The 13323-nt window shown below is 43.3% G+C and overlaps 1 protein-coding gene across 2 annotated transcripts; it reads right to left on the reverse strand.

Moving 5' to 3' along the window:
- Window positions 1-34: 34 nt before the first annotated feature.
- kiaa0232 (KIAA0232 ortholog) lies at window positions 35-13031 on the reverse strand. 2 transcript variants are annotated; one of them, XM_047049136.1, is made up of 8 exons: window positions 12756-13031; window positions 9314-9909; window positions 9014-9154; window positions 7457-7526; window positions 7264-7348; window positions 3709-7090; window positions 3477-3585; window positions 35-3371 (listed from the first exon to the last, which is right to left on the reverse strand). In XM_047049136.1, the coding sequence occupies exons 2-8, from the start codon at window positions 9548-9550 to the stop codon at window positions 3355-3357; spliced, it is 4041 nt and encodes a 1346-aa protein (XP_046905092.1). In that variant the 5' UTR covers window positions 9551-9909; window positions 12756-13031; the 3' UTR covers window positions 35-3354. The 2 variants fall into 2 exon arrangements, with proteins under 2 accessions (XP_046905092.1, XP_046905093.1); XM_047049137.1 differs by lacking the exons at window positions 9014-9154; window positions 9314-9909; window positions 12756-13031 and adding an exon at window positions 8185-8987.
- Window positions 13032-13323: the final 292 nt, after the last annotated feature.

Consider the following 13323-nt stretch of genomic DNA (forward strand, 5'->3'; position numbering starts at 1 on the left):
TACAAATGAAATCAGACTTATTCAGAGGCAAATATATTTGGTTTATTTCTTTATTAGATGTTAAGAAACTCCACAATGAAACAAAATAATTTACTCAGGGTGTACATTAGAACAATACAACCACTTGAGACAAATGGGGTTGAAAGGATTAGGGAATCCACCAAAATGGGGGGGGGGGGGGGGGTGTTGGTTTTCTAGGGAAAGAACACGAGGAAAACTTAATTTCAGTGCTGGATATGTTCTCCAGACCCTGGAGTAATCAAAACTCAAATTAGTTTAACCTCATCAATGTAGTTTGTCTAATGCACATTCCCTCTCTAATCTTGCAATTTCTTGATAAATGTTCCATGTTTTTTTTTTTTTTTTTTTCAACCATACCATACCAAACCAAGAAAATGCAAACATGTGATGCCTTCTTTGATTTTTTACTACCATTTACTGTAATGCTATTATGACTGTCTCACACATACACCAATGCACACAGACACGCACACAAAAATTAAATATAGTCACTGCTTAACCCCCTCACCTGTAGTAATTAAACCTGTAAAAATCTAAAACCTTTTTTTTGGGAGTGGAGTGTGCTTTTCCCCCCATGCTGCTCAATTTGAAAGCCACTCCAGGATGGTTCAGTTTCTATCAGCTTTCCCTCCCTCAAAAAATAACTTCCATGCAAAAATGTTGACCACTCCCCATATGCACCTGTTGAATGTTTGAAGTATACATGCACTGAGATATTGCATATGACTTGAGGGATAGTCATCCCTCCCATTGCTTATGCAATGTCTTGGTTTGCTCCAAAGCTCTCTAAATTAAGTGCTATACAGTTCACTCTGAAGTTTAGGATTAATAAACTCCTGTTTTACATGAGATCAAAATATCAAATAATGGTGTTACTGTTTGAATCTAGCACTGCCACAGTCTATGTATTCCTTCTATTGATCTTTGAAAAAAAATATTTAGTAAAGAATTCCTGAGTGACTGACAACTGTCAAATCAAAATATATCATATGAATGCCTGACGTTTAAGTAGTCTTTTTCAGGTATTGTCATTCAAACATAACAGGTGACATTTGCAGAGAAAGGGTGTAAAAAAACAAAACAAACACTTGGGGCAGACACTTCAGACCTTATAAGAAACAGGTGATCCCCCTTGCCTACATTAGAAGGATGGGGGGGAAGGGGGACGGGGGACGGACGGACATTTCAATTACTGTGCTCACAATGGAGGCACCATGACCTTTGACAGCGCATTTCAATAAGTATGTACACAATGTTGGAGAACGCGTGTACTGCTCATTGAACGCATCACAATGAAAGTAATGGGATAGGAACATGTATCTGTGCTTCATCTCAAAGGTAGAGGACAAACCCGGGAATTGCCCCTGGAACTTTAATAGCAACATTTTGGGGATGAGCAGTAACAAAAATACAGACTAGGATTTGAAGACATGAGCAATTCACAGAGATACTAAAATGCATTTAGTTTACAGGTGAGTTAACTTAGGATTTAATAGTCATTGGACAGACCACAAACACACTTCCAATCCAACCATAGGGCATATGATGAAACTGAAATATCGTGAAAAGTGAACATTGGGGAACAAAAACATGTGCCTTGTTGTGCACACATTTCTTATATGGTGATAAAGGCTAAGCACGGTGTAACTTTGAACCAGTGTTTATACAATTTCAATGCAGATGCACACAAACAAATGAAACATTATGGATATTTCAAAAGGTTATACCATATACCCAAAAAGAAACTAGCGTAAAACACACCTCAGAAAGAAAGTATTTGTACCTTGGTGTAATTATGTTGGCTCTATTTTGGTTTTACCACTTTTTCCTTGAATACGTTTTACGTTACTATAATATTTGCAAAGTTAGCAGTGTCTATTGAGAAATCTTAAATCAGATTTTTTTGTCTTTCTTTTATTGTATTAAAGTTCAATTAAATATTGTATTATCTTGCTTCCCTTAAGGATTACACAATGATATGCATGGCACCAATGTGTTTTTCTTTAACTCCTCCCCGGTTATAGAATCTTATAAGCTTTTGTGTAATGCAGTTCAATTGTATTTTAGGCCAGTAAACTGTAAGTTATTTTAAAATAAAAACCAAGCCACATTTAGCGAGAACCATCAGCAGTCACACCATATTTTTTTCTTCTATCTTTTCACATTTTTCTCAAAAGATATCAATGGATCTTACACACTTCTCTGACACTAAACAAAACTATTAGGATCTACATTTCACTGCCACAATATCAAACTGCAACAGAAATGTTAACATATTCATAGCACCAATTGTTTGTACTACGACTTTAACCAAAATATTTTAATTAAATTGCACCCCCATGGTGTCTCTGCAGACATAGCTATAATTATCTTTTGTTAAGGGCATTTAACCCAGAAAACCAAACTCAAAACTTCCTTTTTTCATTCTTTTCTCCATATTGTATTTTTTTTCTTATTATTAAATTACTTTTGTCAATCTCTCCTCTTTAGAATTTATTTGCCTTACAAACCATTCTGTCTACTAATAGGTTCTGAAAAACTATCACCATTCAAAATCAAGCTTATTTTAGAGCAACTTTTCACACTGTTTGGGAAAATTAAATTTTACAGATTTCAGATGAAAGCAGCACACGTTCTTTCCCTCTCCTTCACATTCAGAAAGGCCTCCATAAAATGAATCTCCCACATCTTTGACAAATAATTGTCAACAAAAGCTTGACTTTCTGAATGATACCGGTGGAGAAAGAAGATACACGAGCTGTGCTCTCATACTATGTTATGAACAGTGGCATCACAGTTAGGTCATTGAGATTGTAGCAGTTGATCTAGAAAGAGGAGTGCGAGTATTAGGACGGACAAGCATGCACCATCATTTGGACACCACCATCTACCAGTATCCTAGTTCAAAAGCAAAATCGGTTGGAGAAAAAGAACAAAATGTTGAGGGCTAAACAGAACTGACTAATGCCTAACTGTGACTAATGAAGATTAATGTCAGGAAAATAAAACTAAGACAAATCTAAAATGCACGTCTTTAGATATCAGGTAACGGTATCAGTTAAAGATGCGCGGAACATGTTTTTTGTGTTTTTCCTATTTTCGCTCACTTTTTTGGTGACGTGAAGTGTTGATTACACACGGTTTGAGTTAGTAATTGAAAATCAGCAGGGTTAAGAAGTGGGTTGTGGTGGGGACTCCTCAGACCAGTAGCCTATGGGTGTCCTGGGTCTGAGTCCTCCACCCCCGCCCAGTATTTGCTGGGACAGGAGCTGTCAACTGAGGAGAGACGATGTCTTCTCAATGACAAGCTTCCTCCATGCTGAGCTGGAGTTTTCAGATGTTGCTGCTCCCTGCAGTAACAAGGAAGTCTTGGTAAGCAAAATTCCACCAGATAGTGCTCGATGTGTGACAGAAAAAAAAAACGCGTACTACAGCATGTCTGCAAAGTATCTCACCTGTACACTGAGATCCAGGGAAAAGGGAGGAACAGAGCGTGTTCTGCCACCAGACCTCATCTTGCTGGCTGCCAGTTGCTCCCTGTCCACTAGCACTTAACAGAGGGAACTACGTAGGAGCAAAGGATAAGTTGTATTGTACGTGGGTGTGTGTGAAGGAGGCGGAACACAATCTGATTTAACACACTACTACAATGAATATCATTATTACATTCACCTTGATAAGACTTACCTCCTGCAATTCTTCTACGACGTCATAGGTTATCCCATATTTGGGAATCTGGGCTGCTGCTGCACAAATGCAGGCATCCTTTTCTCTGCAAGGTTCCTCCTTCTGGATTTTATTGGCTGGGACGTCCATCCGTCCGCTTGCCGTTGATGCTGCTGCAGCCATTTTACAGTCTAAGCAAATCTCTTGCTCAGCAATTGGCAGGAGGGTGCTGGAGCCCTCCTGTGAATCCAGAGAGGTCTGGGCACTCTTCTCCATGCCAGACTTCTTTAATCTGGGTAAGAATTTACCAGATTCCAGTTCTGACTTCCCATAGTAGGGACCCTCGCGTTCTGCATCCTCCTCCAGAGGCTTAAGGTCGGCCTGAGGATCGTCAAAGACGTCCACTGGTGCCAGGACGGGAAGACTCAGCTCCTCTTTCTCAGACTCTGCCTCCGACTCGCTTCCTCCACCGGGAGACAGCTCGGAGGCAGATATGGGTCGGAAGTGAGTCCTGGGGGAGATGCGGATGGCCCTGTACTGAGTCCGGTTGATTCCATAGATCCGTGGATGGAAGGCTTCGTTATCAGAGTCTGAGCACAGGATAGATTTGGGTTTGTATCCTGGGCTAAACGAAGCCATGTCCTCAGGCTCAAAAGAGCACTCGACATGGAGGACTTGAGAGAACGGATTGTTCAGATCGAAGGACGTGAATGGGTAGTCTGGTCCTGGCTCCTTTCCGTGAAAGCTTCCGCAGGATCCCAGTAAATCTTCATGGAAGATTAAAGAAAATCCCTTATTCAATCCGTCCCCACATCCTTTCATGGCTTGGTCGCTCTGCCCAAAGGAGACCAGGGGCCTCCAGAGTTGCTTGTGGCCAGGCGCAAAGCAGCTGCCAGTGTTCATAAACACATCTGTGCCAGCAATGGTGACTACGTCCGAACCGGAAGCTGAGGCGGCTGCGGCAGCACACTGGAGCAGACTGCCCCGTGTGTCACTTGGTGGCACCACGGCCCAGTCCCTATCGCCACCGAGCGTCTTTAACTCGCCGTAAACCCCTCCGAGGATGAACGACGTGTTGTCCTTCTCTGGGTTAACGTCCCAGGGCTTGGACGGAGTCATGTAATCCCCGGCGGCATCTACCTTGGAGAGCTCGTTTTTGGCCAGGCTCTGCTCCTCCTTGCCCTCCCACAGGTGGTACTCGGAGCGCTGCACGGCCTTTTTTTGAGGTCCCTGAATTGGTCCTCCCTTTGCTTGCACCTCTAGACAGCTGCAGAGGTAGCCAGTCGCCTCCTCTGGGAACAGGCCCTCCCCTGTCTTCTCACTTCCTAGCGATAGTGCAGGATCGCCTTCCCCGATAGCAGTCCAAATGTCCTTTATAATCCCTGAGCTGTAGTTGTCACTCTGTTGGTTTGTGTCATCCGAAAACATGCCAGTGTTGTACTGTTTGCTCTCATCCTGTTCTAATGCGATGCCGCATATGGACTCCAATTTAGATTTCTTTGTCAAAGTTGGATTTGATCCCGTGCTACCTTTGGGCTCCTCACATGGGCGACTGGTATCCTCATGTAGAAAGTCCAGAAGTTCTTCCTCTAGGTATGTACCAGAGATTGGAGGGATTAGACAATTAATCTCTTCATTGCCAATTTGAGCGGACTCCTCTATTTGAACGTTTATTTGCTCATTGTCTGAACGCGTCTCTTCCGAGTGCGACCACGGACTGCAGGTTCGCGTCGAAAGGTTTGAACAATGTTCAGTTTCATCAAAGGCACTATTTTTGGTCCATATTAGCAAACGAGACTGTTTGTTACAATGTGGATCTAGACAGCTACTTGAATCGGTGTTGTTTTCATGACCAACGGTAAGTGAGTCGCAGGGATAAGGAAGAGTGGGGCTATCATACTGCAGCTCAAACAGAGAGAAGCTAGAAGAGCTCAGACCAGGCGCTTCACTGGTGGCTTCTGGGAGATAGGGTTCCTCCAGGTTTACAGGCAGCGTGCACAAGGTAAAAGACACACTGTCCAACATGGAGGACAGCTGAACAGGAGAGTCTCCTGCAAAGCTTTCTCCATCTATATCTTCGGAGCTAGAGGACGAATAACATCCCCAGACTTGAGCCATGTTTTCCAGATCCTGCATGAAGAATCCATCCGCTCCCAAAGCTTCATTCGAGTCCACCCTTATTGCACTTTCCCCTTGCAGCTCAAGGCCATCTAACACTAAACAACATTCTGCCTCAAAGTCTCTTTGCTCTTTGCTCTTCTGTCGAATCATGCTCAAGATCCGACTCTCATGTACCGAGTCTGAGGCACTAGGATCCAATATGGATTGATAAAAATCGACTTCATAGAAGTGAGTAAATTCGGACAGATGCTCGTCATCTAAATCTCTACTATCCTCAGGCGGAGGGCAGCTTGAGGTCCCATCATGTTCGGCAGCCTCCTCATCCGCTTCTCCTGGACCTTCCACAAAGTGGCCGTCCACAAAGGTGCCCGCTGCTAGGTAAGCCCTCTGGAAGCTTGCGTTGGCAATGCAGATCCCTTGCATCCTCTCAGACAGCCTGTCCATGTCGGTGGACATGGATACGCCACCTGGAGAGTCCAGCTTGCTTCGGTACTTTGTTTCCAGTTTGCTTTTTCGGCTACTGAATGGTACAAAATACTCGGTGATGGGCTCTGTGTACCATAGGGGTTCCTCCATGTATTCCTTTTTGTTTTGGGCTTCTGCTCCAAGCTCCCTTGCTTCCCCCCAGCCTGGATCTTTACCAATCTCCTTCAGCGGCCTCTTCCCCTTTTTGTAAAGCTGTGGTTGCCTCGATGGACCTCCAGTGGCACTGCTGCTACTCCCTCCGGCATTCCTCCTCTCCTCTTTGTCGATGGCCTTCAGAGCTAGCTTCACCTGTCCACTGTTGCGGCCTCTCTTACACTTGCCCGGCTCCTTGGACTTGTGACGGATCCTGACCGCTTTGCAGTTGGATGTTTTCGAGTCGCCTTGGTTGCCGCTGGAACTTGAGCCCGCCTCGCTAGAACCAGATGACCAAGACCGAGGGCGGAACTTGCCCTCTGACCTGTGCCTCGTCTGCCTCTTGCCATGGACGGCACCTCTGTCCTCTCCTGTTGTGGCGCCGTGGTATCGGTTCTCTTTCTCTTTTTTGCTGCGTCGCTGTTGAAGTCTCTCACTGGTTGAGGTGGTGATAGTGGTGGCGCAGCATGCTTCAGAGTTTCTTTCCTTGACAGCCTCACCCTCACTGTTGCAGTCCTTTGGAGAGGATGTATCCGTGCTGGTCTGTGGGGCCGCAGAGGAGGATGAACTGGAGTAAGCACAGGCTTTAGCCTTGTTCCACACCGTCATGATCTCTTGGAGACAAACAGATTTCTCTGACAAAGGAGGAAAGGCTTCATAATACCTGAAAACAATAATAAATATAAAACAGTGCTTAAATAAAAATTTAAAACAATTCTAGGCACATCATAAATTTCAATAGCGTCATACAGTATTACATTTGATGTCAACAGCAAATTATTATGCCTGCTAGGAGATAAAACGAATGTGCCAACAAACCAATGTTAAGGAACTTACATTTCCACCTGGTCCTTTGAAGAAGGGGACTCCGCCTGCTCGGGAGATTGAGATCCATCTGATTTCTTGCTGATCTGTTTCTCTTCTACAATGACACAAACATTTTTAGACAATAGCAAAACACATTCACAATAATTGTATTTCCTTTATTAACACAAACTAGAAACATCAAAAGCATTGTAAAATTACAAACCTTTCTGTTTGTTTTTGATGTCCTTGAGTTTGGAGCAAAGCTCCTCAACCAGGCTCTCAATTCCAGAGTTCTGTGGAGAATAAAATAAATGTAATACCCAATGCCTATTTCTGATATCACTATAAGACTATATATATGTATTTAAAATAAGAGCAACTGGACATTAATAATGAATGTAATCAATGTATGCTTTCATCACTAATAAATGATGGTTGGACAAATGATAGAATCCTATAATTTTTTGTTTTGACCTATGTTTTTAAACCCCAACTATGACCCCATTGTTTAACTGACTGGAGGGTATTAACATAAAGCTGACAGAAGTTTACCAGCTGACTGTCAGAGCTTGGGCATGCTGTACCAGGACTGTGTTAAATTTAGCTATGGGGGGAAAATGCAGAGCAAAAAAGTATGACCAAGCATGGCCCATAGCAAAATCTCATTCAGCCGTACCACTAACATAAGTGACTTCCATTTTGATCTTGAGACATCTTACTCATATCATGCTAAACAACAATTAAGTAATCAGTTTACTTGTAAACAAGGTTAACCCCTATCCCATCTATTTAAAGACAGCCACGTCAAAATATTTGACAGAGCAATGCGCACTAGCGGAAAAGCAACTATTTTCAAAAGGACAGCCCACCAAAACAATTCCAATCACCCATTTGCCAGAATCATAAAACTCATACACGCTCCACTGTCAAACACGAACTAGCATTCCTTACCATGCTGCCCGGTTGAATCGAAAAAGTTTCTCCTCTGACCCAGTGTTTCCTCTTGCATCATTGTGCTAATACCGGTCAGCTGACGGCCGACACGGTCTGCTCAGTGCTGCAATCCCGTGCAGCGTGTGCTGGTTAAAAAATAGACTGCAGAGTGCAGTCCCCAGAGATCGGCTCTCGCTCCTCACTCCTCCTCTGCCTAGCAGACCCTTCCCCCTACACACCCTCCAGCGCTCCCTTCTCTCAACACTACTATGGACTCACTGCCTCTGCTGCCAACTGCTCAGGAGAATGTCTGCAAAATCACATTCATGTTTCCCCTGGAAAAGGGCACAGAATATAATGAAGTCTTCAGGAGCATACCGCAAGGGCACTTGCCTGCAAGGTCATCCATTATTTATTGTTCAAATTTCCAATTCCTCACCGAATAACTGTCCTGACCTTAATTTAACCTTGCTATTAAAACAGGTCCAACCCTGGACAGTACCAAAGTTTAAGTGACCAGTGCAAAGAGAGCAGATTACTTTTAAATGGTGTGGTCATTGGGATATCTCCCCTTATCCAATAGTCTACCCTCCACCTTCTCGTGATTATTGTCTTTTTCTCACATGTTTGACTTTGATATCCCTTCAATAATCTTCTCATTGGATTAATTAGCCCCCTAACATTTTGGTGGTCAACTAAAACAGTTATTCAATATCCAGCATAACCAAATACATCTCTTTGCATGCGTCAGGTCAAATAAATGACAACCATGGAACAGTAGCACAGAATAAACTACCACCAACACCCACACCAACTTGTTGAAACACTAGGGTGGAGCAACACTTACTTCATCAGATGCAGAACGCAGGCATTGCACAGCCGCTTGCTTCTTGATCTCCTCCAGACTCAGGTCTGTACCTCCTTTCTTCTTACTCTTGCCCCATTTCTTCCCAGCTCCCTTCTCCCAGCCCAAGAAGATGTCATTCTCCTGTAATACACAGTCCAGTATTAAGACACTGTCGATTTGACAGAACATTATGGCATGTGTGGCAATTTTCTTCAATTCGGATTCAGATCTATAACATTCCATGGCCCATGGCTAAGACACAGTTTTACACAGCGCGTGTGTGCTGTTGCCGTTACCCACCTGGTCCTGCAGGTCGTAGTCGTAACTGTCGTGCAGGAGCAGGCTGAGGACGTAGCGGGTGTAGATCATGGCATCGATCCCGCACTTCTCCAGCTCCTGACCCAGCCAGCTCTGCACTGGGCCCAGCGACTGGAGCAGGGACATCTCTGAGGCAGGCAGGGGGCCCACTGGGGGGAGGGGACGCGAGAAGATTTCAGGAGGAGCAGGACCGTCCGACTCGGCGCTCACTGGACGCATGGGACTGCTTAGGTGTTGGCCATTCTGAGATGGAGAGGCATTGTGACTGGTGGATGTGGAGGTGGGGTGGAGAAGGGAGGGTGAAGGGGTGAGGACAGGGCAATGCCTATCTGGATGGGAGGGGGTTCACTCCAGCAGGATGCACTGAAGGGGATCTACATGGGGAGGCATGTGGGAGGTTTTTTTTGTGTTTTTTTTCAATATACTTTTTTTATTGCTTAGAGCAAAAGGAGATCTTCACTCGTCGGGCATGGCTTGAACTGATGAAAGCTATCAGCTATTTAGCAAAACACAGGAGGTGCTTGCGTCTCAGGCAAAGGGGGTCATTGTGGGGATATGGCTTACTCCACCGGCACAACCTGAAAGAAAAGAAACAAACTTGTGGTACTTTTGCGAAACAAATTCAAGAAACATTCCGAAATAACATGTATGCATAAAGTAGTATGCATAAAAAAACCCTGTTAAACTGAATGAAAATCTTCAGCCAGTGGGTGAATTAGGAACCCATTTCTTAAAATAAACATTCAATTTGTATCCACGTTGTCAAAATGTTGACTAGGAATGTTAATAACTTTAAGAAATAAACTAAACCTTTCAAAAAATATTTGAATTTATTTATTAACATCATCTGTACACCTTGTAAGGACTTAATGTCTGATTACGACAGTCCTCCTTCTCAGACACATCCCAGTTCCCCACCATGTCCCCTAGGATGGTTTGTAATGGTTGTTGATAGTGCTGGTCTCAGACACCATCTCATTAATGGGTTCCTCTGAGAGCTAGTGCTTCTTTTACAATGCAGATGGCAAACCTTGGGAATCCCAGGAGCCAAACCAAACTCTATTTTATTGACATCCTGTCGTATAAACTTTAGGTACTAAGTTTAACCAATTCACATGTGCTGTCGTAAAAGTTTACAATGTGATTGCCCAAATTTTTTTAATTATTTTTTTAAAAGTGTGCACTGGATACATAGGGGGTGAACTCAGGATGCCTTGTTTCAAACAACTAAGCACCAGTAAAATAAAATTAATGTATGTAATTATTAGTACAGGGCCTATGACTCCATTAAAAATGTGTGCATGAATTTGCAGCCAATACTTTATGGATTCCTCTTGGCCATGCCTTGCATGAGTTGGAGGGTTGCTGGTCGAGTCATCGAATCAGATTATTATGGAGGAAGAGGTCTACAAGTTCCACCTAATTGCTACAAATCAAATGACTGGCGACACTTAAGATTTGTCAAGAAATTGGCAATTTGATGGGTGAATCTTACTGTATCGCATAAGCACTGACTAATACATTTCTTTAATGTATCGGATCATTGGCAATGCATCGAGATGTGCATCGTATTGGTCTGATCTGACAGGAGTTTAAATATCCCACTCAGAGGTTAAAGTTTTAAAAGTACAAATAACGCAGTGACAAAGTCAAGCAAACTCTAACTGATGTGTGAACAATATGTAAAACATGCCAGCTATGCATATGAAAGTATGTCAACTGAGGCGTTGCATAGGCGTGAAGAAGCTGTGGAACATGTCTTTAAATGACCGACTTGATATCAATTACGGTGCTATAAGCACTGACCCATTCTTTACTAGGGGTTTTACTTACAAATGTCAAGTTCAGTGTGGACTGTCTTTGTTAGTGTACTTGGGTTAATAAAATACTGTTAAGGAGTTTGCATTAAAGATGGGGATGAAAACCGACAAAGCTACACTGACTGGTTTGCAACAAACTCCTGAAAGGCAATCCTACCGCTGTCAAACACATATGCTTCTCGTGCCACAGGGCTACTGGATTAGGGAAATAACTTGGAGAGCAAATGGAGGCTGCACCGATTTGATTGGGCGGCCTTCTTGTCACTCACTACCAAAGGCATTTTATGGGCTACCCGTTTTAGACATTAAAAGGACACGATTAAGGGCTTTACATGTTTGTCACCATTAGCAATCCAACCACAACCAAATATGCGTTAAAACAAAGTTTCATCATCTGTAAACGCAATACCAATATGGTTTTAGTGTATGATTGGCCGAAGAAGAAACGCATACAAGTTAATATATAACGTTGGCTAGGCTAACTACCACTTTCGGTTACTGCAAGCAAGCTTAGCTGCTTTAATCAAAAGATAATAACCAGCTATATTACTATTATCAACCTAAACCTGTATCAGTCCAATTAGTATCCCCATTGTTAGCTAGCTTTATGCATTCCATGTATGTGCGTTGACATGGCCAGGAGAAGAATACTGTAGCTAGCTACAATATCTACACTAACAACGCTAGTTACGATTTAACTAAACACGTACAGTAGCGAGGTAGCTAGCAAGCTGAATACCACGTAAACATAATTTATTCTAAAATGCCAAACGATGGCAAAACAGCTTGCTCGCTGGATCCAACCGGATTCGCGATGTTTGATTCCCAAACCAGTTGGCAAGATAGTTAGCTCCAGCTCTAGCGTAGCTGACGGCAATATTACTGCTGCACTTACTGCTGGCTGGCATCGGCCGACCTTTCACGGGAGTGACGACAACTAGCAAGCCCTCAACTCACATCCCAATCCGAATTAGATGTATTGCGTTCAAAGACAAAATGCTACGCGGTTATATTTCTGATTATTCAGATGGCTGTTGGCTTGAATATTTATTGATGACTTTAGCTCTACCGGTCAACCTGACGCAGTAGTTGCGCGTGTGGGCAGCTGACCGTTGCCTAGCTAGCTACAGAGCACCGTTCCCATAACACAAGTAGCTAGCTACAGCAGCTAGTAGTTATGCTAACGCCATTACTACCAAGTGGTAGTAACGTCGCAAGCCGTTCTTCGTGTAGCAACATTTGCTAGCTAGCTGGAACAGACGAACCGGACGGAGCGATTCTTAGACTTAGACATTGGTCAAATGAACAAATGGTTAAACAACCCCATGACAATGAGACAAAGTGCACTGCTTAACATCAAAAGTAGGAGACACCACTGCACTTTAGCCTAGCTAGCCAGCTAGGCTAGTTGTTGTGAACCTAACTAAGCCGGGAGGCGGAGCGGCTGACTCTGACCTAACCAGACACCCAAGACGTTCTCTCTTAAAAAATGTGCGCCACATATTTTTTTAATTGGGGGGAAGTAATGTTACTCGAAACAGAATAACCATGAGATGACACGGTATCATAATTCAATTAAAACAAAAAAATACGTTGTTCCTTACCTGCCGTTACTTAAAGTAGAGGAGAAGGGAGCAGGGGGGAGCGGTTACTTCTCTCCCGCTGCTGTTCCGAGCTCGAGCTCCGGAATCCGCTGCAGTAGCATCACGAATCATGGACGCCGAGTGGCGTCGCACGACAGCTCTCTTTTCAATGCCGATGTTTCGATAACATTACAATGAATCCGACGACATTCCGGCTCTAGCACGAAATTCCTGTCTGTACAATCAATGGGCCTTTTTGATCCAACATGTCGTGCTCAAGGGGCAGTTTCAAACTGAAAACAGTTCTTTGCGCCTCCCTTTTTGTCGTCTCTAGGCAACAAGGCAAACCTCTACTGTCCTACTACCAGTAGATTTATTCCTCCGCTCACGATTGCATCAGAGGGAAAAATAGTATAGTTATTTTTAGTTTGGGTTATTGACTAATTGCATCACATTTCTTTCATTTGTTTGTTAGTTTTTTTAAATGTCATGTTTACTCCCTACGTACGTATTTATCCAAAATATTGTAGTTGGTTTACTTTAAATTGCATTCCGTTAGTTAAATTACTTACAATCGGTTAGTAATTAA

The sequence above is a fragment of the Hypomesus transpacificus genome, chromosome 25, assembly GCF_021917145.1.
Source record: "Hypomesus transpacificus isolate Combined female chromosome 25, fHypTra1, whole genome shotgun sequence".
NCBI lineage: Eukaryota > Metazoa > Chordata > Actinopteri > Osmeriformes > Osmeridae > Hypomesus > Hypomesus transpacificus.

What these genes read in the sequence shown, in the direction of transcription:
- kiaa0232 (XM_047049136.1), bottom strand. Translation starts at nt 9,550, where the DNA reads ATGCGTCCAGTGAGCGCCGAGTCGGACGGTCCTGCTCCTCCTGAAATC. An exon ending in TGCGTTCTGCATCTGATGAA is followed by an intron (nt 7,527 to 9,013) that starts GTAAGTGTTGCT and finishes TATTCTCCACAG; the next exon opens with AACTCTGGAATTGAGAGCCT. An exon ending in TCGTAGAAGAATTGCAGGAG is followed by an intron (nt 3,586 to 3,708) that starts GTAAGTCTTATC and finishes GCTCCTACGTAG; the next exon opens with TTCCCTCTGTTAAGTGCTAG.